Source organism: Lonchura striata, chromosome 8, assembly GCF_046129695.1.
Source record: "Lonchura striata isolate bLonStr1 chromosome 8, bLonStr1.mat, whole genome shotgun sequence".
NCBI classification, from domain to species: domain Eukaryota; kingdom Metazoa; phylum Chordata; class Aves; order Passeriformes; family Estrildidae; genus Lonchura; species Lonchura striata.
In genome coordinates, this window is record NC_134610.1 from 35,561,454 (window position 1) to 35,581,009 (window position 19,556).

Consider the following 19,556-nt stretch of genomic DNA (forward strand, 5'->3'; position numbering starts at 1 on the left):
TTTAACCTTGTTTATCATCACTTCTTCACTTTGATATTTCAGCTCCCTTCACACACATTTAGGTGACAGAGAATTATGCAGAGAGGAATAGAGGGATGAAGGGAAATCTGATTAGAAGACAGATGACAGAAAAGTCTTCAACACTCACCAGTGGTGTCCAACCAGCATTATCTTTGACATTGGGATCTGCACCGTTTTTCAGCAGCTGCTCCACAGCTTCTAAGTCACCCTACACAGGGAAAAAAACAGAGTTAAGAAAAAGTAATGAAGAAAATACAGAGATACAACACAAATTTGAGAGATGCACAATTATAAATTTAGCTGTAATAAAAATGTAATGATATAAGCCTTCGATGTAGATATTGTCAGGACAACAAAAGCTCAACTTATCTGGAGACCACAGTTAATCATTGCTGTTCATTTAGAACCACCCACACATTTTACACAAATACTTATTTCTAGATAAAAACTATGCATGTAACAGAGTTAATTCAAAATAAATGGAAACGTTTGTGCTAATTGCAATCTGTCCACTACAGTCAAAATGAAGGATTAGAGTCAGGAACATTTACCGAGAATGTCCTCGTCCTTCAGACTGGATTTTTTCAAGCTAATCTAAATAACTGTCTGAAAACATAGGTGAAATAAATTAATAAGCCTGACAAGCTTCTAGAAATTGGTTTTCCACGAAAGGAAGAGTTTTATTTAACACTGCAATTACTACTTTATGTTGAATCTCACTGACACTTCCTCTGACAGTTATCTACCAAAATAGTTTTAATTTGCTTTTTGGAAAAATGCTATACTCAGCTTTCACTGTAAGCAAGGAGTTGTGGAAAGGGTGGAAATTTATGCACAGATTAAGGAAAAGAGGCTGAATAGAGATGAGGCAAAGGAAACAAAAGGGCAGAATTTGTGAATCAGAGGTTTTGACACCCTGAAAAGCAAAGTTGGTAATAAGATTGGAGCATATCCAGATGCAGCTATAAATAGGTAAGAAGGTGCCTGTGGAAGCTGAAGCAAGTAGATCTCTGCAGTGCAGGCCTAAATTATTATTTTAGGCAAAATAAAGTGTTTCAAGGCAACTGCTGACACTTTGCCTAGCCCAGGGTACTGAGATCCCAAATGAAGAGACTATAAATATATAAACTGGGATGTAGCCCTTGCTAAGGTCAAATATACAATATAAAAAAAAATCTGAAAGACAGAAATTTAACTTATTATATATCAAGTTCAATGCCTTTGAGTACTGGAAAGTCAAGGAATGCCTAGATGCTACTCACAGCAAGCCTTGGAAAAGGTGAGAGAAGATTATATTAAGCTTTAAATACAATAAAAACAAACTTAATCTGATTTTGCTACTGAGAAACTCTTTGAAAAAACAAAATAGCTTTAATCTTTACTCTTTAAGTCAGAAAAAATATTAAGACAGACTGCACTGCAAAAAGAAATCCACCAAGCAACAACTGCAAACTCAAAATTCACCAAAATAAATGCTGAGGCTCACTGGCTTTACAACCATCAAGCAAATTAGCACATCAGAGATAAATTTCATGCGTTATATTCACAATCTGGATGTCCCAGCAAAATGTTACCTTTCAAAGCAATTAAAGGATTCTAGCAGCAGCATATTCTTTATGGTTGCAAGGTAACAGGCATACATCAAACCTGAGGAGTTACTCAGAGGCAGCCAAGACAGCGCTCAGCATTAAGATCCTTCCCGACAGAGAGAACACACAATTATCTATAATGAGCAAGAGCTGAGCTTATCATTTAAAGTTCAGTTTGCAAACATGTACTGCAAAGGGTTTGACATTTCAGGAGTACTGCTTTAAAGCAGGAAGCACAGCTAATAATTTGTGTGGGCATCAGATACTATCACAGCTTTTCAGATCAGTTATGTGAGCATCGATTTGTAAAACATTGCTGTGGCTTCATCAAAGGAAGCGTTGCTGGTGTGGACACAAAGACTGACAACATCCCGTGACTTAAATCCAGGCACATGTCAAAATTAGAAAATTGATGTTTTGCTGCTTACAGAAGATAAATATTGTCATCATGTCATCTGTAAATGGAACCTGCTCCCTACACCCAGCACTGAGCACTGAGAGTGACAGCAAGGAGGGAAAGCTGTCATGAGCTGTGCAGTGACTGGATGGGCGCTGCCAATCAGGATTACAAGGGAGATGTTAACAAAACAGAGCCAGGAGAATGTGCCTTTTGTGTCCTCAGAGGCTCTTCAGTCAGTCACCGTAAGGTGAACATTTAGCTAAAAAAAGACAACAAAATATCAAGTGGCAGATCATTAATAGACATGTTATCAAGTCCCTCCTGCAAGCAGGACCACAATCACAGAATCATTTTGGTTGGAAAAGACTGTAAGATCATTAAATGCAACCATAGATGCCTCTGCCATTTTGCCTGAATCTTCCAGAGGCTAATACCAGGTTTAGATGACAAGTCAAATAAATGTGATCCAAGAGTAAAAATAAAAGTGGCTTGGTTATTTTCCACATTGGCCACTTCTATCAAAGTTGATGGAATTACTGACGTTTATAAGCTAATAAATGCTTTGCTAAATTCTAAACAAGAAAGAGTAAAAACCACAGAGGTACAATTCCCAGACACAAATATGTCAATTCCATGTCTTCCCTCAACAAGAGGCCAGAAGAAACTACACCTATTACTATGGAATGACTAATTCCAACATGCTGCATAAAGATGTGCTTTGACTAATGCTGAAATTAATTTTGCACATTTAGCTCTTTGAGTATATTTGATGCAGCAGGAAAATCACCAGTCTGCACCATGAAGCCATAACCAGGGAACACAAGAAGAGACCCTCTTAGCAGTCTGCAGCAACAGAGGGGAAATGTTAAGTGGAGACACTTCTTGCTCAGAAGGGGAGAACAAGGCAAACACCAGGTAGAAAAGCGCTCCTACCATTAAGAATTCACAGGAAAGTGTTTATTTTGAAATCTAATTATCAATGAAGGATTACATCAAGCTCTTGAAGAGGCAGGAGCTACTGCAGAATGCAGAATTATCCATTCGGAACAAACACAACTCAGGACATTTCATGCTCATAACAAAGCTCAGCTGTAGTGACACGGCAGTAAAGCCACGGGTTTGCTGTTCCTCGGCACCGCAGCTCCCGGAGCTGGGGAAACGGGAGAAGCAGGAAAGGCACTGGGGCCATCTGTTGGCAGAGCTGGAGCCGGCACTACCCGGGACAGCGAGGAGCAGTTACAGGGCTCTAGCACTTCCTCCTCCCAAGAATTGCATTCCTGCAGCCACAGTTGGCATAAGACCAGAAAACCATCTCAGCTGGGCTTACACAAGGTTGTTGGAGGTTTTTTATCTTTTTCCCTCAAGTCTTGAATTTAATACATGTGGTTAAGAACTGCAAGTGTCCTTTTAGTCCTATTTCACAGGTTTTTTTTTTCCATTTTGCCCTTTACAACTTCCATTTATCAAGGTGTTTTTCATCGAAAAGTCAAATTACTAAATAAATGAAAGCATTCTACCAGAAAACATATTCTAGCAGTTAATGAGAGAGATCCAACTAATTTAGGACAGTACATGAAGATGAAGCTAAAAAGCTGTACTCCTTCAACCAAATATTTCTTCTTTTATTTACAAATTTAATCAAGCAACTGTAATCTTTAGGTCAAACAAATGAACAAAAAAGACCCCCTTTTAAACACAATGCCATTTTCTTGTTTAAGCTGTGGGGGAACTAGATTTTTTACAACTCAAATGGTCAAGGACGACAAATACGAACTAAAGAGCTTATAGGAATTGTGAACTCTTCCCAGGATCCTGCAAGATTCTCCCCTCAAAATCATCCAAATGAATTCCCTACACAGCAGACCATTCCCCAATAACAACCATACAAGAAGCTATGCTTAACCTTTAAAATAAAGAGAAACCATGCAACAGGCTACCCAGCAGCCTCAGAAAGAAGACAAGCAACAACCAAGCATTATCGGAAAAGAAATGCTAATTTGTTTCCAGGCTTCCAAATCAGCACTTGGGAAGATGGATTGCTTTGACTCAGGGCCAGTTTCCATATTCTCAAGTCCTGCATTTGAAACCAGTGCACTATCTCATATTTGCCTTGACCTCCTCTCTCCAGGAGGGGAGATGTTCTTCTTGTGACCCATCTCTCAACCACGACACACAGATCCAGTCCCAAAAGCAAGGAATGCACAGCTGACTGTGGTTTTCAGGTCAAACACCTGAAAACAAGATTTAAAAGCCATCCTGATGTTTGCCATCAGATGCTCACAAAACCACAACATCTTCTCTGCTCTCCTTCCTAATGTGTTGCTAACTGGTAACAAAGCAATAAAAGAAGCACTCTCGCAGGCCCAGAAGGAATTATCTCACATTTCTTTTACTGTGTTAATTATAATGACCATGAAGAGTCCAGCACAGCAGGCTGGCCATGGGTGAAGCTGTTCTGTGAGCCCTCCTGAGAGTGCAAGGAGGGAACACCATCATGAGCTGGCAAAACTAAAGGGTCTCTGGAAGAGGGGGTAACCAAAACTGCCCAAATACACCACCTCTCTCCAAATTCAGTAGATGCTCTGCATAGAGGCAAATTCTTCTTTCCTCAGAGGGACAACTCCTTATTTCCTTCTAACTTGAAGCATCACAAGCCTTCTCCCAGCTATTTCCCATCCACTCCTTTTAAGTGTGGCTGCTGCCAAGGTCCCGTTACCCTCTTGTGTTGCAGTTCACTGTCCCTCTCCCTGGAATCCATAGTGGCACAATTGCACTGTGCTCTGCCTCATCACTTCCCTCAGCAAAGCAGGAGAAGAAGCACAGGCACCACCCAGACCTGACATGCAGTGCCAAGGAACTGGGGGTTCCTCTGTCCACAGCAGATTTAGGACTCTGCACTAACTCCTTACGTGGTGCTGTATTGTGACTTAATTGCCAGGGAAAAGCTGGTCCTGGGAACAATTTGTTCTCTTACTGTAAAAAAAATTCCCATGTGGAAGGGTGTTGATGGGGCAACTTCCCATTAGTTTAGAATATTCAGAGTTGAATAGGTCACATTTTACATTTTAACTAATTGGGATTTTCCCCTTTAATGACTATGAAGTTAAACATGACTGCTGGTTGCTACAGCAAGATCACATTTATTTTCATTTATTAGTTTCACTCAACATTAAGTTCATCCACACTAGAATCTTTCTTGAGAACCATTTTGATTTCAATGAAATAATAACTAGCAGTAGTAGTAAATGGGGAAAATCCTTCAGAATCATTATAAACAGCACAACACTTAGTTTTCATGCCTGCTAACGTTGCTTATGATCTCTTTTAAATAAGAAAAAGAGGATAATTCAATTAACTTTAATTAAATTCTGGGTATTGGACCCTAACAGCTAATGAAAATAATACAGATTTGTTTTTATAATTAATGAAGTCCCAGAGAATTAGACTTAATTTTGGGGAGGGTGGCAGCTACAAGTCAGTTTCCCTTTACACACATGGAAGAACATTACTGGCTGTGTAAACAACAAAAAAATTACCCATAAAACCAAACTGGAAGAGAAATGCATCTTTCAGGAAAAAATCATATCTAATTTGAAGGAAACAAAACCCACCAGCAACCAAATCCAAACCAACAAATCTAAACCCCACACTGAAAATACACAGAAGGATAAAGCCTGGTATTTTCAAGATCAGTTTGACAAGATACTTTTATCAGTTTATACAGGGTTCCTGCAAGTTAAAAGATCATAACCAAGGGATCACTTTCCTCGTGTTATTTTAGTTCCTTTTCAAAGCAAACTTTGGGATCACCCTGAAGCCATACCTAGCTACACAAGCCCTTGTTAAGGAGCACCTCAATGAATATGGAGCTGCTGGATAAAAACCACAGCAGAACTAATGAGGAACAGAAGCCATCTCCCACTTTAGCTCAATAATTATAAACATCAAAAGACAACACCGAAAGGAACTCGCAGGACTGAAAAAGCCCATCCCACTGCCCACACTCCAGCTGGAAATCAGCTTTTTTTTGGCTGTACCAGTAAGACAATGCCAGTAAGGAATGCCAGTAACACTGCTGAACTTCAATAATCAAAACATGTTTATCCTTTTTGTCTACAGCATGAACTGCTTAATTTTTCATTTATCATCAAAATGCTTTGCAATGAAACCTTACTGGCATATCACCAATATGCCAATACTCCCAGTCTCAACAAGCTGCAGGGATGCTGTTTTCGTAGATGAAATACCTGTGATCCAAAGAAACATCAGGCATTTTGCTGGAAACCATACCTGTGTGAAAACTTGTCAGGGCAGATCCATTTTTTTCAGAACCAGTCAGTCATGACTGCAATTCACTACAAATTCCCAGAAAAATCACAGAAGGGTAATTTGTAAACAGTGTTTTAATAAAGAGGAATAGGCAGGACTTATGACAAGAGGTGACATGAGATCTGTCCTTCAAAGCTCTTGAGTCCTGTGAGGACAGTGTTTCATTTTCTCCCCCCTAATTCCATATTAATGACATCAAATACGAGATTTGAACTCGACCCAGCTCAGCTGACACTTCCATTTAAAAAGGTCTCATGCAGCAGGAGTGGCTTATTAGAATGCCTTTGAAAGAGGACAGAGTTATTTATCAAGAACAGCCTCTGTCTCACCAGACAGAAGTGCTGTATAAATGTCAGGTGCTTATAGAGGAATCAATTCTTCTAGTATATGCAGTTTATTAACCACATGGCATTTGTATTTTATGATTTAGCACAAAGTACATTTAGATTGCCAGACTACAAACTCTTTTAAATGACCTCTCAGAAGGGAGCTGCCATGAGTGCAGCTGATGAGTGGGACATCTCTTAACACCTCTCACAAAGTAATGGGCAAGGACAGCCCCTGCAAAGAGCAAACCCATGAAGTTCTACCACACCAGGAACTGGTTAAGATATGATAACTGTCATTCCAAGAATAATACTGATTTTACATAAAACTCAGAACACCCCAACTCTGTCCGTTCCCTCCAGAGCATAGGGCTCAGCATGGGAATCACAGGATACAGCACCTCATTCCCCTTGAGTCAACACTTGCATCAGGTGGTGGATCTCAGAATTCATATAATAGTTAACTAATAGTTTCACAGTTACCTTCATGTACATAACTCAGATCTTGTCCTGGCTAAGTTACCAGCTCAGACTGAACTGATCAAGGTCACTCAGTAAGATCTGAAATACTTCCTAAACTCCTTGTGACAAATCAGAGACAGCTTTCTGGCACACAAGGCCAAAACATTTAAATGCTTATCACTTCCTAGAACTCACAGGTATAATGGACACTGTAATGCTTTGAGTTTCCAAGTACACCCATCTCTGATCATTCAAACAGTCATTTCTTTATGAAATCTGAGAATCAGGTTGGAAACTTCCAAATAAACCTAGAAAAAAAAGATCACAAAGTGAGATTTCCCTCCCTGAAATAGGATGTTCTGAAGTAACTGGTTTTCAGAATATTTTTAAAACATTGTCTTTTTATACCACTGCTGAAAGCTGAACTAGAAGATGATGGACCTACCTTGATGGAAGCAACATGGAGCAAAGTCTCTCCCTTGTAATTTCTTCTGGCAATTGTGTTGACACCAGGGGATTTCAACACAGAAGGACTGAGTGGTGTTGCTACTTGACTGTAAGTCTTAGAAGTGGATGGGGTAGAGGGAGATTCTGAAAGTGGAGGACTGTTAATTGCTTGAAGGGCTGCAGATCTTGTCTTCATTCCAGTGTCAGTGAGTTTGGATGCAGAGGAAGTCTGGACTGGTGTCTGTTCAGTGGCTGGGGAGATGGGGGAGCCCTCCAGTGACTCCTCTAAGCCATCAGACTGCCCGCCTGACTTCCCAGGAATGCCCCTCTCACTTCTTGCTCTTTTAGGCTGAGGAGTACCCTGAAGTCTGGATTGCTCCCTTCCACGTTTCAAAGGTGTAACTTCATTTGCCATTGACAGCAATGCCTCAGCGCTATTTTTTTCCTTGCTATCTCGTGCAGAGTACGCAACCTCACTGTTATCTTTCTTCTCTGGGAATTCCACCTGTGGCAGAACTTCCACATCTTCTGTATTACTGATGGAGTCAGCTTCCTTCACAGACTCCTGCTGAGGTCTTTCTTCAAGACTCTCTGGTTCCTCAGTGCACAGCACTACTGGTTGACTGCAGATGGTCACACACTTTTCCTTGGGAGTCTTCTCCTTGGCTCTTTTCTGCTCAGGTTTCTCTAAGCTCCATTCTTTGTTAATGTCTGCTAGATGTTTCTCCTTCATCTTCTTAATCTGTCTTTGAGTTGGTCTTTTTGTTGGCTTGGAGGGCTTTTCATGAGGAGGGGAAGGAAAGAAATCATAAACTGAAGATGTGTCTTGACCAAGGTCATTGCTTTTAGTCCCAGCCTGACGTCTGTTCACAACACATCGAATCTTCCTGCTTCTTGGGCTGAACCACATCTTTATCTGTTCCTTCTTGCTCTTTTTTTCCAACTCTGAGTCAGCTGGTGTGGATGTATCCTCTGCTGAATCTAAGTGCATGAGGAAAGGGTAAAAATAATTATGGAGTACTCTTCAGAACCTCACAAAACAAAAAAAAAGATCATAAAAACACCTGCAAGAATTGATGAAGTGTTACTAAATACAATCTATGAGTGCCTTCATTTCTTCTGAGAAAACACATGCAGTGGCTTTAAAAGCCCTGACAAGGTCACCCTCCTGAGAAGACACACGAAGGGTATTTAAAAGCCCTGGCAAGGCCACTTGCCACTCTGGAGCTCAGAGATCCCAGTGCAGTGACAGGTATCCATCAGGCATGTGAGCATCCTGGCAAAGAAATTCCCTCAGTTCACAACACAGCACGTGCACAGCAGAGTTCTGACAAGGTCAGAAAAGGACAAAAGTTGGTTTTCTCAGAGTTTTCCTGGGAAATAGGTTTAATGAAGAGACACATGCATACCCAAAAGAGCACAGAAACTATTTTCTAAAGAGATATTGCAGTTCATCCAAAGATGAAAAGGAAAAATAGATGTAAGCAAGCAAAAACAATATCCTTATAAAAATGTCAAACATTCCTAAGAAATTTTGACTGATTCCACAGATATAGCAGATGAACCAGAGGAATATAGAAAATCTGTAAGCAATTGTGTCCGCCATTTGATCCTTTACCCCTGGGCAGTAAATAATTTCAAAGAAGCCAAGCATTTTGATGATCTCAAACATTTCTTTAAAAATATGCAGTGGAGCAATTTTATAAATCACACCATGGAGCACATTACAAAACAACGACCAGGATGATGGAAGAATATCCTGTACTCCCAGCACATGAAATAACAGTTGAGAACGAGGACTGAGGACATAAATACTGTCTTCAATGGCTTAAGAATAAATTAAGAAGTATAAAGTGACCTCAAAGTTAGACACTAATTTAATAGGTTTTTTGTTTTGTTTTGTTTTGTTTTTCCACAATAGAACCATAGCAGATTTTTTACCAATTCCTTCATTGTGAACTGGTGTTATTTTAGGTTATTTGGACAAGTCCTCCAAAGTAAGTGCAGAACTCATTCTTCCTGTTGCCTCAAACTTCAGGGACTACCACCCACAAAAGTCTTGGTGATTTATAGCAATCAAACACAAAACCAACGTGAATTTTGTTCTGTTTTTTTTTTCTGAAGCAGCACTAAGACCAAGATTAGAAGGGAGGGGAGGGTTTTAAGCTTTCTTGAAATAAACAATACAAAATCTCAATTATTAAAAGTGACAGACACTCACTGCAACAATCTATCACTTTCACTTCAGTGCATTCAGTTTCTATGGGTAATTTATTATCTCCATACTTCCTCTTCTATTTTTGGTGTTAGTAACTACAGCCAGTTTTTCACAGCAAGCTGGGATAAACTCATAGCAGCAAACACACTGGCTCCAATCCCTTAGTCACAAAAAAGTGCATTTGAAACTCTACTTAAAAGAGAACCATGTAGCTAGTAATTCAACACTAAAATAGACATTCACAGTTGTCTTTTAAAGCAATATTGCGAAGTTAGTTTCCTTAATCTTGATTTCAATTACACTACTTACCCCTCAAATTAAACCCTGTTACATATTAGATTTAGTTAGAGGAATATGTAAGCCATCAGACCAAGTGTCATTAAGAATACAGCTTGAGGTTAGTTAATCAATCATTTAGGCATCTAAACATAATCATCAAGTACAGAACTGCAGCTATTTGGTTTTCCTCTAAGGCTCGGTTCAGTGCAAACAAGAAAAAAAGCACTGAAATCAAGACTGAAATCTCAGAACTAGCTAGCCTTGAGAACATATCCAATCTCATTCTGACAGTAACATCTAAAAAAAGGAAGGGCTTGATTGCAAACAGATGCAAAATATAAAACACAAGTTACTATTTACTCATCTTGCCTTCAGTGTTTACACAAACTAGCAGGTCTCCTTGTAAAATATTTACCTTGCTGAAAGTATCAGTCATCCCCAAGTAAAGAGAAAGAATAAAATTGGCTTGCAGAAGTAATTTGTGCAACAATTTTACAATGGTCAGAATTCTTTTTGATGTGTATAGCACAGCAAGACTTTAAAGTCCAAGTGACAAATTCAATCAAAGGCACTGTCCTTCAGAAGTATGATCTAAAGCAGCAGAACACAATGAAGCATTTACACTGGATGTACCACTCCTGGCAGCAGGAAAGGCTGTGAGAAATCCACCACAAGGCTTCCTGAACTGATCTGTTAAGTAAGCAGGGGCTTACTAGTCAGGTTATTAAAAACCTGCTGAAAATACAACGTGCCAAATAAATACTTTCCCAGGAGTATTTTTCCTTGAGGTGTAACAGAGTATTTTGCATGTTCTAGAACAGGGAGGCACTCATGGGACATGATTAGAAGATGCCCATATCCTGATAAAATACCCACCCCATCCAGAGGCCAGCCCTGCATAGCCAGGGAAGGAAACGGCATTTTCTGTTTTTTCTTAGACTCTGCTACCCCTCCTACATTTCCAAAGCATACAAGGTAGGGAGCCCAACCAACTTGGATAAATGGCCAATCCACCTTCCCTGAAAATCAAATCTTTTGATGGACCGAGAGCTGCAAGAGGGAGAAATAAAGAGGGGAGATCCAGAGCCAAGAAGCTGAAAGGCTGTTCTTATGATTTAATAAGTAAATGTTAATTTATATAAAGAGGGTATTATCTGGTGGCTAAGTTCATTCAGTTAAAGTACCTTCGGAGAAAATTGCTCACAATAAAATCAATCCCAATGAATTCTCTGCTGTCTCCGAGTTTGAAGCCAGAGCTTGGATCTCAACAGGATTGAAAAAAATTATTATGATTTCAATTTAATTGTCTTTTTAATACATAAGTGTCCTCACAAAAAAATTCAGGGAGGCGTTTAGACAAGGTAAATCAATAGAGCATTCCTTACTAATCCTAGATTTTAAGCATCTGCAATAGCATAAAGAGCATCCACAATAACAGTATTAGAATCAGCCTATAATAAATGCAGTAAATTCAGTCTCTATTACCTATTAAACATAACATTCTACACTATGTAGTAACTGAATTATTTCTAAATTAGAGTTATTTGCACATAATAAGCCAAGTTTCTCAATGCTGACATTTAATAGAGTTGGATTTCTTAAGTGTTAAAAGGGTTGAGAGTATACAAAAATACCAAGAGATAGTCAGTGCCTTGCAACTAGAGCTCCATCTCCAAGTTCTGTTGTAGTGCAATAGCAGGCCAGTGCAGGGAAAAAAAAAAGGAGCAATTAGAAAATGTGGTTTAGCTGTCATTAATCTGCATCAAAGGAATATAATGATGCACATTGTGTGCCTTTCAAATTTTTCTCTATTACGGGTTTCAGAACAGAAGTTGAGAAATCTCTTTGACAAACTAGTCCCTTATTAAAAATCAAAGGGAAGAGCTTTGGTACCATCTGTGCAACATTAGTGCCTTCACTGTAGAGTGATTATTTTGCAAGTTAAGTATTCAACACCGAAGGGGAAAGGGAGAAATTCCAGCTATTCAAAACTTAATCTTTAGATGTTATGAAAAATGTCACAAGTCCATGAAATGCAATGTAATCTGTTACAACAGGAGTTCCACATCCAGTTAATGTGAAACAAAGGCTGATTGATCTGGCTGACTGTTCACCAGCATCAGCACCAGCTTGGGAGCTTTGACCAAGTCTTGCAAGGTGTAGCTCTGCATGAGAAGAGGGGAGAAGGCTTTGTTTGACTCCTAAGAGTGAAGCAGATTGCTACAAAGAATAACATAAAATCAACTATAAATGGTTGGTGATGGTTCTGAAAATTTACAGCAATCTCTTATTTTTAAAGAACATTACACAGAAAACTCTAAATCAACAAATATAGTGTTTTATGTACACTATGCCCATGATTCCACAAGTCCTCAGGAATTACCCATCATCCCACCAATGTCAGCACCCTATGTCTTTCACACTGCAACATTAGAGCTGAAGAGTTTGAGCGCAGACAACCTACCTGTGGTGGCTGCCAGCCAGCTTCCCTTTTCCCTTAGGAAGGTACAGCACAGGGCAGCCAAAAAGTCAGGCACCTCTCCTCATCTTGCTATAGACTAAGCATAAAAAACCTCTAAAGTGAATTGACTTGGAGGCTCAGCATTTCCTACCTATAGCTTGAATTTTCCACCGATAATTTGCGTTATCCAGACAGTTTCAGGTTTGTCAATTCATCTACAGTCACCCCAAGAGCATCATTTGCTGTGTTTCCATCTAATTTAAAAGGGAAGTATTAGCTGTTTTGTGCAGTCTTTCCTGAATAATTTGCTGCTGCTTCTTACAATGCCCATGCTATCTGGCAGAGGCTATTTTTATCCCAATGGAATACAAAGTGAGATCCCTCTCATGTCTACTGTGGAACCTCAGGGTACAGGGATTTTAGTATATGAAATATTCAGTGTAAGCTTAACCCTATCCTTTTCAGTCACAGCAGCTCCATGGGTTTTTTTAAAAGAAACACACACAACTTACTGCATGCACTAGCTCTGTCAGAGACAAAAAAATTACTAGTAGGATGCACTTAAAAATTTCAGTGTCAACAAGGATCTCTAACAAGATTTAAGAGAAGCCACAACTACCACAAAACAAGGCATACACAGCAAATATGCAAAAGACATAAATATATGGAAATATTTTTTTTTCAACTGCTTCTCTTCCTTTCCTGCACCGAAAGATTGATTTTTCGGTCTATTTCCTTTACTGGAACATAAAGCACAATTTTTGACCTTCTAACACAAAAGAGAAGAAAATATTGTTGACAGAAGTACAGTGCTGTAAGAACATGAAAGCAAGTCCTTAACAAGAGAAGAGAACCCATGATTCTCCAAACTCAAACATATTTCTCTTTGGATACATTAAGTTCAAGGCAGAACTTAATGTATCCAGTCATCAATGGGAGGTGAGGGATTTGCCAGAGATGAGGGACAAAACATCCTGAAGAATTTACTCTCGATATCTAAAGCTACAATATCCTGTGATTTTCAGCCATATACTTTTTTTTCCCCCAACATGTAATTGGTTGTTCTTAGAGGTGTGCTCACTTACTGATGAATTCAAGCTGTTCCTGACAGTGAACTATTACCAGCTCAGGAGGATTTTCTCAGTATCATACATCCAAAAGGCCACTGTGCTAATCCTTAGCACACTGCAAAGATTACAAGTGATAGAAAGGCATCTCCCAAATAATATCATATGAGACATTTTTGTAAAGTCTTATTTTGTGTCTGCTTTTAAGTCAGAACAAGGGATGATAAAAAGAACGTCATTTAGTTCTGTGGCCTAGCCACACCACACAGATTTCATTTTAGAAGAACTATGGGATTAAATGTACTATCCAATTTTTAGTACAGTTAAATGTCAGACCAATTTTTAAGAGTTAATCCATCTCTAAGAGTTCTCCAAAACATCTAGACAGTATCAATGATGCTACCATGTTGTATTTTAAATGCTTTATTTATAGCATCACTAATAGTTCCTCTCAGAATGATTCTCTTCCGAGTGTGCTTCTAAAAGTCTTCATCACTTAAAATGTTTTCCTGAAATCCTATTTAAGCCATCGTCTGTTTTCTATGCTCCAGAAAATTTAATCACCATAGGATTTTATACCTATATAAAATGTATTCCTTTACACTTGGACACCGACTTCAAGCCTCGTCACTTAAAATCCATTTTGGTGTCAATAAAGAGCTAGTCCATAAATGAATGAAGGTGCTGATGGGACTAGACATAGAAAAGGAATCTTTAACTTAGACAAACATATTAGGAAGCAACAATAAAGGAAGAATTATCTATTCTGTATCTGACAACTAAATGAATGTTTTCTAAAACTTGGTATTACATAAATGCTCCTCTCTGAGCTTGCAGAAGAAACACAGAGTCACCTATGTTTATTTCACTAGTTTTTCCTACTTTGACAAACAACCTAAAATTTGATAGAGATTAATTCCCAGAGTATGTTCTCTGCAATCTCCTAGCAGTCAGCAATGACAAAACTTCACTGCAGCAGATTAGCCGATTGTTAGGGATCAGAAAATAAATGAGTTAAGACTTTCTTCTTTCTCCTTTTTAGGCAAAGAACATAGATCATTTTTCCCATGTGTAAAAACCCTGAACTTAAAATTACTGGGACAGCAGGCACGACTCAGTGCACAGAAACCCAGAGGCAGGAGAAGACATGCATTAATTCTTTAAAAGGGCCCCCCTAATACAATGCAGAACTTTACACACTGGGGCTCCCATAAGATATGACAACCTGTGCCCCTGCTTTGTGCCACGTGACTCAGCAATCTCTCCCACTTTCATCTAATTTTAGAAAACAGATTCTAATGAATTATGGACTAACCCACTCACGTGGATTTCTTAGTAAACAGATTCAAAGAACAAGCAAACCATACAGACAGTTCTCTTCAAATCAAATTTTCCCAACATGATTTGGAACAGCCTCCTGGAATTTTAAGCAGGGCTGCACAGCTCATTCCCTGTAAAGCTGTGTGAGATGAAACAGGGTGGCATGGACACTGCAGCCACCGGGGAGCTGGGTGATCTCACCTGAGGCGTCGGCGCCCAGGAGCTGCCGCAGCTTGCTGCAGAGCTGGATCATGTTATCCAGCTGCCGGTTGATCTGTGTGTCCTGCACCCAGGCTGGCATGTGGCACACGGGGCACTCGGTGCCAATACAGTCACCCACACAGGACCTGAAAGGCAAAGGGAAAGCCCATTATCCCGTGGAAGTTACCTACTGCATTCACCATCAACCATTTCACAGCCCAGACAGGATCTCTTACTTTAGCACTGACAAACCACCGTAGGAAAGCCCACACAAGTTAGTCACAAACAGGATAGGATGTATTTATCATGGCAAGTGACAAGCTGAACATAAAATTAAGCAACCCGCTTCCAAAGCCTTGTCAGGACAATCATAAAAAACACAGTGCCTCACAAGCTGACCAAATTTTCAAAAGCTCCACTGCTGTTTGACTAATAACAATTAGGCTTCACTGTTAAAACTACAAATTCTTTTATAGCTGCTATTCTGCAGCCTTCCATTTTTAAACAAGTGCCAGAAAGCCAACCCACAGTAAACTACAATTTCCACTTTTTCCTACTTAAAATATGCTCAATGCTGTGAAAAAGTTTCATCTCTGTGAACATTTCTCTGTATGAAATCCCACGAGGATCTCCAGGTGCTCAGAGTATTTTATCACTGCTCTCTTTTATAGCATTTATGTCAGATGATCACAACGGGATAGGTGGGGAAACAGATTTACTCAGAAATACTACTCTCCCCAAATCAGCCTAAAATCTTGTTTTCTTTTGATTAGGCCAGTGAGAAGACCGTATGATTTGTCATCTGAACTGCAACATTCAAGGGCCATTTACATTTCCCATCGATCCTATTAAATAGAGGTTATAATTCCACACAGCCAAAACTGAATCGATTTGAACAGCTCAGTAACCTGACCACTACTCATGGAAAAATTGCTGCTAGGTATGTTTTGTGCTTTAAACAGGCAGAAACCCTTGTGGCTGAGGAACTTCTGTGTTTGGTAGACTGAAGCACAACTCTTGGCTCCAACATATCCTAGATGACATTTGACAAATCCCTTGGGAGCAAAGGGAAGGGCCAACCAGGACTCCTTCTCTAGGGAAGCTGGCCTCAGGCTTCTCCCCCCTGTAAGTGGCCCTGCAAAGGAAATGCAGAACGATCTTCATACCACAACATCTCTTAATTACTTGCAGCTGTTGGGGTTTTGTAGTCAACTGGTAATGACTCCAGGTAACCTAGCACAGCTACCCCAACAAAACTGCAGAAACTGATCTTCATAAATACCCCTGTCCATGACAAAACCATGGTGAGGGAGAACAGGTTGTTTTATGTGTGACCTGAGTACTGCAGTTCATTAGTTTCAGATCTTTCACTCCATATTTCAGGAGCCAGCTCCAACCACTTGGCCCAATCCTCCCCAGGTGTGTCAATAAACGTCTGGCCTCAGCAGTGGACCTGAATCAGTTCTCAACACTCAAAGCTGACAGAAACCAATCTTAACAGAACCTAAACCCGGCTGAATTTAAACATAACAGAACTTCAACTCAACATAAACCTAACATCACGTAAATGTAACAAAACTAAAGTCACAGTTGAGAGTGTTCCTTTAAAAGTTCCAGATAGAACAGAATTTAACTCATTTTGACTCCAGGGTAATAAAAAAAGTACTGTAAGTTTGTCTTTAAACAGTTAAACATCAACGGACAATATGCAGGCAAACACCTGAGTCCTAAATTATATAGCAGTAACCTGGAGAGATCATAAACGTGTGGCAAATACATTGTGATTTTATGTAATTTAGTTTTAAAAGTAGTTCATAGTAGCTGAAAATATTATTGAAAATACCTAATTTGCTTTAAAGAAATTAATCTGAATTTTCTTAGGTTTATTTTTAAAAATAGCCACTGCCCAACAAGCAGTCATAAAAGGACAGATGAAGTTGCTGCTAAAAGGTGATGCATACAAGAGAGAAAAGATCAGGCACAACAATAACTCGGATAACAGCAAGTCCTTTTTGTGGAGCAAGAAATAGCTGCTAATGATTGCTTAAGACTCCTGTTAACTGTTCTTTCCAGCCTCATCAATACAAAACTGCATTGTCTTCTTGATATTTGGCAATGTCTTTAAAAACCTCACAAAACTTTAACTTTAAACTTTAACTAACAGTGGGTGATTTAAATCTATGACCTAGAAAACAAAATAAAACCACAAGGCCTTAGATGCCCAACAGCTGAACAATTACATTTATTAAACCACATGTTCATGTTTATAAAAAATGTTGACAAGTTTCTGGGAGTTATTTTACAAAATAACCTGTAGACAGGTTTTATAAATGAAATAAGTAGTTTAAGTATTTCCTTCAAACAGCATAATCACAGAATGATTCCGGCTGGGAGGGACCCTAAAGCCCATCTCATTTCACCCCCTGCCATGGGCAGGGACACCTTCCACTATCCCAAAGTTGCTCCAAGCCCCATCCAACCGGGCCTTGGACACTTCCAGGGCTGGGGCAGCCACAGCTTCTCTGGGCAGTCTGTGCCAGGGCATCACTGCCTTCACAGGGAAGAATTTCTTCCTAATATCCAATGTAAACCTGCTCTCTTTCAGCGTGAAGCCATTCCCCCTAGTCGGTCCCTATGTGCTCCTGTGAAAGGTCCCTCTTCAAGACTCTTCTACATCAATTAATGGCCACAGCTGGGAAAGAACACGTGTCTGGAGAGAAATTCATCAACTGTGCACCTTTTAGCATGTGCATACTGGGAGGAAGAGATGCTGAGAGCATCTCATAATCAGTCCCATAATCAGTTACTCCTTAAAGAGCCAGTAAATATTCTACTTGTATTTTACCTTTCAGGCCTTCAACACTGAAAACTCCTATTAGAAAAGTGCAGCTGAAGATAGGTAGCAGATACACATCCATGAGGGAGGGAGGGTTTCTTCAGTTTTAACTGACATACTGACTATAGATTAAGAGGACAAAGCTGAGTATCTATGCTGGTTTATAAGTAGAGGTTAGACAGCATCTTTCTCCTTCACCCTAGCAAAGGTAGGATTTTATCAGACTGCTTACACCTATGCTGTGAAGAGAAACTTTAAGACAGACCCTTTAACTCCCCGGGTTTGTATGTACATGCCGTGAAGAGCAGCCACATACACGGTGGCCAAAAGGCTCCCCCAGCTCACCCAGAGGCAGCTCTGGGGCACAAACATTCCAGCCTCTGCCTGTAGTGACAATGCAGAGAGTTGTCCCATGACAGGCGACAAGACCACCACCACCTCAGAAGCACCGTATTGGCAGAACGTGTCTAATTTAAATCAGTTTTTGGAAGCAGTCAGATTATTTGACCAACTCTAAGCACAGGTAAGCCTGCCAACGTGTTTGGATGCGTGTGAAAACAGCAACAGGCACGGAGGCAGAACTGGAGGAGCAAAGTCTTGGTAGAAGGCCAAACCAACAACAAGCACCACCCAACCCTCTGGTGGCAGAGGCTGGAAACAGGAAACGCCTTCCCAAGCTGCTCTTTTTTCTTTACGTGGGGAGAAAGGAGTTGAGGGTGATGCGAACTGCAGGTTGTTTTGGAATTCTACCCCACTACAAGCAGACAATTCCCTCCCGCTGCCGTCCCCCTCAGCTCCCCGGACGGCCGCAGCGCTGCCCACCTCCCCGCCCTTCCCACAGCAGGCGAGCCCCGGTACTCACAGGCAGAAGACGTGCTCGCACTGCCCCAGGGACACGGGCTCCCGCAGGACACCGCCGCTGTGGGCAAAGAGAAGCGCGGCACTTTTAACACACACGGCAGGACCCGTGGGGGAAGACGGGGTTAGTGGGGAAAGGGGGAAGGAGGACATCCATTACCAGCGGGAGCAGCTCAGTGCCCTCTCCAGCCGCCCCAGCGCCACGCGGGTGTGAGACCAGGGGTGGCCGGGCGGCGCCATGGAGGGGGCGGCGGGGCGGAGGGGGCTGCCTGGGGCCGGCTGGTTGCCCGAGCGCCCGCGCAGCGCCTCCCTCATCGCTTCCCTCACAGCGCTTCCCTCAGCAGCTCCGACCTCAGCCCTGCGTTCCCTCAGCGCTTCCCGCCGCCGCTCCGAATCCCCCGCCCGCCGCCGCTGCGCAGGCGCGGGCACCGCGCGCGCTGCCCGCGCTCAGCGTTTCCCGCGCGCCGGGAGCGGGGCGGGGCCGGCCGTGAGGGGAGCGCCGGGGAAATGGCGGGCTGGGCGAAACTCGGGGTCAGGGACGCTGGGTCAGCTGGGGTGTGGCAGGAAAATTGGGTGCTAAGTGTCTTCACGTGCGACTCCATGGGTGGGAGTCTTCAGTAATTACAAAGAAAATAGACTCTTAATGTCTTCAGGAATGACTAGATCTGAAAGAATGACTTGACAGGGAGGAAAAACGGGTCTTTTGTTACAGGACCCAGACAGTTTAAATTTCTGAACTTTA

At 41.0% G+C, this 19,556-nt stretch overlaps 1 protein-coding gene across 1 annotated transcript in view; it reads right to left on the reverse strand.

The window, feature by feature from the left end:
• Positions 1-19,129, reverse strand: part of BARD1 (BRCA1 associated RING domain 1) — a 40,060-nt gene extending 20,931 nt beyond the window's left edge. Inside the window, exons 1-5 of the mRNA XM_021537209.3 lie at positions 18,975-19,129; positions 18,819-18,875; positions 15,121-15,266; positions 7,573-8,555; positions 149-229 (exon numbers count right to left, since the gene is read on the reverse strand). Of these exons, the coding sequence (XP_021392884.2) occupies positions 149-229; positions 7,573-8,555; positions 15,121-15,266; positions 18,819-18,875; positions 18,975-19,129 (1,422 nt within the window). The remainder of the gene's footprint in view (positions 1-148; positions 230-7,572; positions 8,556-15,120; positions 15,267-18,818; positions 18,876-18,974) is intronic.
• Between the last annotated feature and the right edge of the window lie 427 nt (positions 19,130-19,556).